Source organism: Fragaria vesca, linkage group LG5 (assembly GCF_000184155.1).
Source record: "Fragaria vesca subsp. vesca linkage group LG5, FraVesHawaii_1.0, whole genome shotgun sequence".
Taxonomy (NCBI): domain Eukaryota; kingdom Viridiplantae; phylum Streptophyta; class Magnoliopsida; order Rosales; family Rosaceae; genus Fragaria; species Fragaria vesca.
The window spans coordinates 14,794,573-14,802,482 of record NC_020495.1 but is presented as its reverse complement, the minus strand read 5'-3'; the positions used below and the strand labels follow the sequence as shown (position 1 = coordinate 14,802,482).

Here is a 7,910-nt window from a genome sequence, read left to right as displayed (position 1 = left end):
ACCACTTTCCCTCCCCGACGAGTCCGCCGAATTCCAGTTTTCCAGTGAGATCACCCAAAACTTCAAACAACATCGATCTCGCCGAAAATCTGGAATTAGGCGGACTCGCCGGGAGGGAAAGTGGTCGGGGACGCTGCGAGTCCATTGGGGTGGAGCCCTCGCCGGCGCCGGACGGTGGAGAACGGAGGGACATCCGCACTTTAAGTCGAGTGCGGACGTTCGTTCTCGAACGGCTCCGTGTGTGTGTGTATATATATATATCATACATCCATGCTCTTAATTTAGGTATTCAGAAAGCGGTTGGATGAGGATATATATATATATATATATAATGTGTGTGTGTGTGTGTATATGTATGTCCGGATCTAGAGATGACCTCCTTAAACTCTTATAGTAAGGATGTTTTTAGTTCTAGCATGTATTTTGACCATCAAAGCCACCTATTCCCTAGTTACTTACCCACATATGAATCGTACAAAAAATTAGCCAAAATGAAAAACGTTTAACCATTTGATTAGCACAATATTCGTTTTAATTTTATCTAACGGCCTACAATTGTTTACATCAATTTGAATGACCAAATGATTATGGAATTAGTTGAAATTTTGTAGACATGTTTCTTGCATATGAATCTAGAGGATCAACGGTTGAGATCGTTAAAAGAAGTCATCTACTAATGTAAAATAGTAGTCTTTATATATATTTATATGTGTGTGTGTGTGTGTGTATGTATGAGGTCATACCATTTTACATCTCTTGCCTTCTTCTCTTTGTTAAACAATGAATCTTTAACCGCAGGCCTTATAACACAGAATGATAACCCACTTCTATGAATATGTGCACAACATATCAGTTTCAAGCTCTTTTCCTTCTTTTTTCAGATAAAAAAAAAATGTGTGCATCTTTCCGTTCTACTATTGTGGTTTAAGCATGAAATATCAGTTTCAAGCTTTGCATTCAAAGATGTGATGGTTTGTGCACTTATTAAGGACTGAGCTGGAGTGCAATTTTAAAGTAGAATTTATTTTGTGCTACTCAATCAATAACCCATAACCATCTATCTACGTTGGGTAATATATTATTAAGCCAATATACTCGATTGAACTCCCATGCACTTCTCAGTTCTTTGAGAATTACTAGTTCTTCGGTTATATGAATCTAATCAGTTACGATTATATCCTTTTCTTATAGACCTATTCTGGTTTTGAATATTATTTTGGTTTTTGGGAACAGGTGCTGGTATCCCTGGGAAGTGGACCATGGGATCAGCTATTTGGTGGTGGAAACTCTCCAGCCTTTGCGGTTGCAGCAGTTGCAGCCTTAGCAAGTGGGCTGGTGGCCATCTTGGCTATTCCACGTTCTATTCCGCAGAAGCCTAGATCTTTCACATGAGGTATTTTGTTGTATCTACTTTTTACACAACTTTGTCACAGAAATACAAAACCTCCATAGATAGTGAGAATTTGTAAATTTCTTTTGTTACTTGTTAGCTATTTCTCAATAGTCATTTACCAGAGGTTTCTTTAGTTCTGGAAATTTCTCTCTTTCCCTTTTTGTCGTTTTAGATGCTTTAATAAAGAAAGGCCTGGCAGCGATTATATCAAAGTTGAGCTGAATATCTGTGTGAAGTGCTTCCGTTCAGCAATTTATAGTTCTCAATTTCTACAATATTTTAAATGAGAACTGTCACCTGGTGGACTCTTATGGAATCCTTATGTTGGAATCATAATCTCAATTAGGCATCGTGCCTCAATTCCACAATGGGTGGTGCTACCGTTTTCAGAAGTGTGATGAAACAAGTTAGTCAAGAAAGTGATGGTGTTTTCACAATCGCTGGCTACGCAACTATATTGATGTGGGTACGCAAATAGATTGATGTAGCAGCCATCACTAAGTTCCTGGTTAGACAAGTTATCTACAATTAGTGGAGAATTTCATGAATGAAAATCAGTCCCATCTGGTGGATTGTGGCAAATTGCTACGGAAAAGTAGGTGAAGCCTCAGCTGTAGGATTCGGAAATTACTTGAAGAGTAGTTCCCTACCAACCAGGATATGTTTCTGCTTTTCGAGAATTTGTCCTCCTGAAAATATCGTTTTTTCTTTTGGCAAAGTTGATTTTGAGTTGGTGGTTTAATCATGAGGTATTGGAATCTCATGCGTTTTGTGCATGTATTTGTAGTATGAATGTGGTGAAATGTGCTTGGTGGCCAACAGTGAATATGTGAAATGTACTGATTGAAACCTTGATGGAGACATCCCTTTTAATTGCTGTTTTGGAAGCTTGGGTCATTTTGTGATACCTTTCTACTTATTCTCTTCCATTTCTTTTTGTTTTTCTATTGTAGATTACCATACTGTTAAGTCATTTTAATCTTCCTTTCTTGTCTGTATCCAGACCTTTGGAATAAGTTCTTGCGTTCATTCCCCTTATTAGTATCTATCAATCCCTGTTTGCTTTTTGATGCTCCCATGCACTGTTTTCTCAGAGCATTGGAGAAGTATTAAAGAAAAAGAAAAAAATATGTCTCTTCGATACCGTCGGTTTAGGAATGAATGTTCTAATCACAGATGAAGGGAGAAAGGAACATTCCCTTTCCAGACTATCATGTTTAGTATTATTGGCCTTACACTCGGTATGAACACTAAGCACGCAGATGGAACAAGCGAGGCCTTTCCAGCAGTGAGATTATGGCATTTCTGCTAAAGTGTATTGTTCTAAGAGATTAAGCATAAGCCTTTTTCTGGAAAGGTAAGGGAAAAGCTTGATGAGAGGGATGGGAGAATTTGTGAGAATTTGTTCTTGTTATTAGTAGGAGGAATATAATCAATCCTCTTGTAAATGTCAAATTCCCACAAGGTCTTGTCATTGCAATCCTGTTCCCAAAACTTGCATCGGTACTGCATATCTTATTTTCTTGTGGTGCCAATGAGAAATTCTGGGTGATACTGTAACCCCCCACTACCTCCACAACTTGGGTGCAAAATTGATTTCTCTGCCTGCTCTGTTGACATGTGATTCTCGAACTTGTCAATTCTTATTGCTACAAAACTTGTGGAATTTACATTCTGGGTGCGTCCCACTTTGCCATTTTTGATGCCCAATTCGAGCTGGTTCTTCATTTTGGAGAAACCATCTGTGTAAATTACCATTCGTGCATGAATAAGTGACCCGTGAATGATCAAACTTGCATTAAAGATTGGAAATGTGACAGTGGAATATGACAACAAAAACAATAACCTAAATTTAAATTTCTCTATGATTGGTGTGTGTGTGTGTGTGTATTTGAAGTTGGCCAAACTCCTTGGTTTTGTTGCTTGGCAGACCCCCTCCCTCTCTCATTGTGCAGAATTTCATTGAGGTCGATACACATGGAAAATCTGACATGAATGGATTATAGGTTTTCATGGAAAGTTAAAAAACCATTTTGATTACTGATTTCATACCGGTAAAAGTTTTATAGTGCTCCAGACTATGGATAGCCGTTGTATCTGGTCATCAGGATAAACGTAGAACTAGGTAACCAGTTGGATTGCACTTGAGAAGAAGACTCGAGAGCAATAGTAGAACATCCCCCCTCATGCAAGGAAACAAAGGAAGAGCTGATCGTTTCTTTGAATCTCGAAGTTTCTCTGTAAACTAGAGGATTGTTTTGTTTAGGAGAATTAAATGGATAGGTTTGCTCGAAGTGATGTACTTGCTGCTTTCAGCCTCACAGCTCCACTGGTTGTTTTGGGCTAGGTGATGGCAGGCAGAGTCTCAGTCTCAGTCTCTGCAACTAAAAAACAGAAGCAGCAGGAAAATTAGACAGAAACAGAGAAACAGCCAAAGGTGGCTCTATTCTCCCACAGTGAGAGACAGTGCAATCTGTGTTGTGGGAAAAGGGATACAAATTAAATGGTTGCAAGTGAAGCACGTAATTTGTATTGTCTCTCAGTGTTCCCCTCCTCCCATCTGCCTCTCTTCTCCATACACAGCCAACCTACTGCTGCATCATATCATCATCATCGTCGTCGTCTCCATTACACCCATTACCAGTGGTCCCGTTCAATATGACACAACACTTACCTTCCTACACATACCCATACGTATGAACAAGATAAACACCCCTTTCCTTTTCCTTTCAGAACCTCCCCATTAGATTTAGACACACCTTCCTCGCTGGAAAATCGATCGATGACCCTTACCCGAAACCAAAAGCCAAAGCCGTAGTTACTAGCTAGAGTTAAGGTAAGCGTCACGATGTTGTTAGATTTCCGTAGTTCATTAACCTTGCTCGGGCAAGAGTAGCACTACGATGGGTGATGATTGATCCCCGGGAAAGTTTTGGTGTTGAACTTGCACCCATTTCTTCCTAACTTCAGACCAAATGAAAAGCTAGCTACGTAGCATTAAGATACTCCAATGGTTGGACATTGATAGATGCATCTTTAGCTCCTTTCAAGTCTCGTCTTGTTACGTCGGAAACCAGCAAGCTCATCCATCTGCCTAATTTGGTGCATGAAAATAAGTTTGAGGTTGAGGAACATCCCATCCCCTTCAAAGTATAGGGCCTCCTAGCCTAGCTAGAGAGGGGCTGCTCGTACTTTTGCTTCTTAATAAAGAAATATTTGGGTGTGGTTACGATCTTAACAAACAAAATACAATCTTAAATTGCATCTTAAGTATGAAACACTTTCAAACTCAAACAGATATTGTAATCAATGGCACCCTCCGAAGCCACTCCTTTTCGTTTGGCACATAGGAGACCTAGAACAGATTCGACACAAGTTTGGCACCTCTCAAATGGATCATTATTTGCTTTCTCGATCATAGTAGGGTTTTAGCTACATGGGGTTTGTAGTAGGAATATGAAACATGCATGGCCGCAAAGGTATAGCACAAAACATGCAAACATGTTTCCTAACCACAACGTTTGTTGGCACTCGCTCGTAGCACTTGTTACACCCCATTGTAATACACCAACTTAGGCACCTGTCATTTCTCAAACAAGCACTACCAAACCCGTAAGTTCTTGACCATTTCCTTCCACTTTGTAATTCCAAGATAAACTTGTTTTATTTTCTCTCCAAGATAGGGTTTAACAAGATTATCCAGTTAAGCAGAAAAGTTGGAACCTATAATATATTTATTTACTGTGGTTTTTGGCGGTAAAAATCCCACCATTGAGGAAGTGCCCAAATGGGCCCCAATGATCATCAGAACAAATTCCATATGGTTTAAGGCGGTTAAAAACTAATACCAATATAGCAAATCACCTCTATTGGATTTCAATGTTATAAATCTTTTGCCTTTTCTTTAAGTTCTTCCACCCAAAATGACTTTGAACTTTTTTGTAAAGAAATCATAGAAAATGAGGTGACTAACTAATTAACCTAATATTTTCGGAAAGTGATTAAGAGAGGCTTGAAATTAAATAAGTGCAAAGCAGGTCCCTCCTACCTCCCAATATCAATTCCTTCACAAAAATTTGGTAAAAGTGATCCATTTTTGGATACCCTAAATCATCACTTGCTCAAAGAAAATTCACCAAAACATTTTCATTCACCAAAGGGAAAAATGAAATCCATCATTCTTCATTCTTCATCCTTGAGAGCATTTTTGGAGGACACTTTTCCGATTGAGTGTTCTCTTGGATATATTGACACGTTCCTACAGAGTGGGGTCTCATTTCCCTCCCTGCATATATAAAACCCTCCTCACCCTACCCTTTTCTCACATTCAAATCCTCCAACACAAACAAAACCACACACAAGTCACAAGCAAAAAATAAAAAAACCCAAACGAAAACAGAGCACTTATCATTCCTAAGCTCCCCCTCCCTCCTCATATCATTCTCTTTTATCCAAAATTGACAAAAGCTATGTGCAACCTCGATCCCTCTTCTCCTTCTTCATTCAAAGCACACTTCATGAAACCCAACAAAACTCATGATCAAGATGTTGATCAGGATCAAGAACTCCACAGATGGCCAACTCTCTCCGAGGTACGCGAAAACAAACAAACCCATAACTCATTCACATATGTATACATCAAATCTTTTCGTGTACTCTAACATGTTCTAATTGCTTTTTTCTTTTGCATTTCAGGCTTTACAAGAAATCAAAGCCATAGGGAAGATCTCTGGTCCAACAACCATCACTGGTCTCCTTCTGTACTCCAGAGCCATGATCTCCATGCTTTTCCTCGGCTACCTCGGCGAGCTTGAGCTCGCCGGAGGCTCTCTCTCCATCGGTTTCGCCAACATAACCGGCTACTCTGTAATCTCAGGACTCGCCATGGGAATGGAACCCATTTGCGGACAAGCTTACGGCGCCAAACAAATGAAGCTTCTAGGCCTAACACTTCAAAGAACAGTTCTTCTCTTGCTCTCAACCTCCATCCCCATTTCCTTCATGTGGTTCAACATGAAGAGAATCCTCCTTTGGTGTGGCCAAGATGAGGAGATTTCCTCAGTTGCTCACACTTTCATTCTCTTCTCCATTCCTGACCTCTTCTTTCTCTCGCTTCTTCACCCTTTGAGAATCTACTTGAGAACTCAAAGCATCACATTACCAGTCACTTATTGCTCTGCCATCTCTGTCATCTTTCATGTTCCTTTGAATTTTCTCCTTGTCGTTAAGCTGGAAATGGGTGTCGCCGGCGTTGCCATAGCCATGGTGTGGACTAATCTCAATCTCTTCATTCTATTGTTCTCGTTTACGTACTTTTCAAATGTTTATAAGGACTCGTGGGTTGCTCCGAGCTCCGATTGCCTTAAGGGATGGTCGTCTTTGCTGGCTCTAGCAATCCCAACTTGTATCTCTGTCTGCTTGGAATGGTGGTGGTATGAGTTCATGATATTGCTGTGTGGACTACTGACCAACCCCAAAGCAACAATTGCTTCCATGGGAATACTAATCCAAACCACTTCTCTTGTCTATGTGTTCCCATCATCACTAAGCCTTGGAGTCTCCACAAGAATTGGGAATGAATTAGGGGCTAATAGACCAGCCAAAGCCCGAATCTCCATGATCGTCTCCCTTGGCTGTGCTTTCGCTTTAGGCCTACTAGCCATGTTGTTCACAACCTTGATGAGACACCAATGGGGAAGATTCTTCACAAACGACACGGAGATTCTCGAGCTCACCGCCATTGCATTGCCGATAGCCGGGCTCTGCGAGCTTGGAAACTGCCCGCAGACCACCGGCTGCGGCGTTCTAAGGGGAAGCGCAAGACCTACAGTTGGAGCCAACATCAATTTGGGGTCTTTTTATTTGGTGGGGATGCCTGTTGCCATGGTTATGGGGTTCGTCGTAAAAATGGGGTTTGCCGGACTCTGGTTGGGTTTGCTTGCGGCTCAAGGCTCCTGTGCCTTGCTCATGCTCTATGTTCTATGCACCACAGACTGGATGGTTCAGGTGAAAAGAGCAAGTGAGCTCACTGCCGAAACTAGCTCCGGTACTTCAACTGCTACTGCTAATCCGACATTACCAATAACATCACCACCCAAGAAGCAGGTTAATGATAATATTGAAGAGATTTTATGCATTAAAGATGATGATGACGATGATCAGCTTCTGAAGTTATATGCAGTGCCACTTGAAACAGACCCTCTAATTATCTGAGCTGCTGTGGATTCCACCATTTTTGCTATTGATCATCCCTAGTTAGAGTTCCAAACCCCTCATCTACTGTAGATTGATCGATTATCAAGAGAATCTTCGTTTCTAGTTTCTCTCTTATTTATATTCTGCTTTTCTTTTATTGGTTTCCTAGTTGTATTATTAAACATTGTACTATAGAATGAAAATACTAATTTGAAGTATTCCTTGTACAATTCGATGTGTATGTGTGTTGTTGTTGTTGATATAGATATATATATAGAGAGAGAGAGAGAGAGAGAGAGAGAGAGAGAGAGAGAGAGTAGTT

The 7,910-nt window shown here is 40.5% G+C and overlaps 2 protein-coding genes across 3 annotated transcripts in view; both read left to right on the top strand.

Annotated features, from left to right (window-relative positions):
• LOC101303807 (sucrose transport protein SUC4-like) overlaps window positions 1–2,508 on the top strand; it is an 8,541-nt gene extending 6,033 nt beyond the window's left edge. The window contains exons 7-9 of one of the 2 annotated variants that reach the window (XM_004299789.1): window positions 23–239; window positions 1,234–1,393; window positions 1,740–2,508. In XM_004299789.1, coding sequence (XP_004299837.1) covers window positions 23–239; window positions 1,234–1,392 — 376 coding nt within the window. In that variant the 3' untranslated portion in view covers window position 1,393; window positions 1,740–2,508. Of the gene's footprint in view, window positions 1–22; window positions 240–1,233 lie in introns of both variants that reach the window. The other variant, XM_004299790.1, reaches the window with a different exon arrangement.
• Window positions 2,509–5,862: 3,354 nt separating this feature from the next.
• LOC101313709 (multidrug and toxin extrusion protein 1-like) lies at window positions 5,863–7,679 on the top strand. The gene is made up of 2 exons (XM_004301389.1): window positions 5,863–5,985; window positions 6,089–7,679. The coding sequence occupies exons 1-2, from the start codon at window positions 5,863–5,865 to the stop codon at window positions 7,604–7,606; spliced, it is 1,641 nt and encodes a 546-aa protein (XP_004301437.1). The 3' UTR covers window positions 7,607–7,679.
• Window positions 7,680–7,910: the final 231 nt, after the last annotated feature.

What these genes read in the sequence shown, in the direction of transcription:
- LOC101313709 (XM_004301389.1), top strand. Translation starts at nt 5,863, where the DNA reads ATGTGCAACCTCGATCCCTCTTCTCCTTCTTCATTCAAAGCACACTTC. An exon ending in GATGGCCAACTCTCTCCGAG is followed by an intron (nt 5,986 to 6,088) that starts GTACGCGAAAAC and finishes TTTGCATTTCAG; the next exon opens with GCTTTACAAGAAATCAAAGC.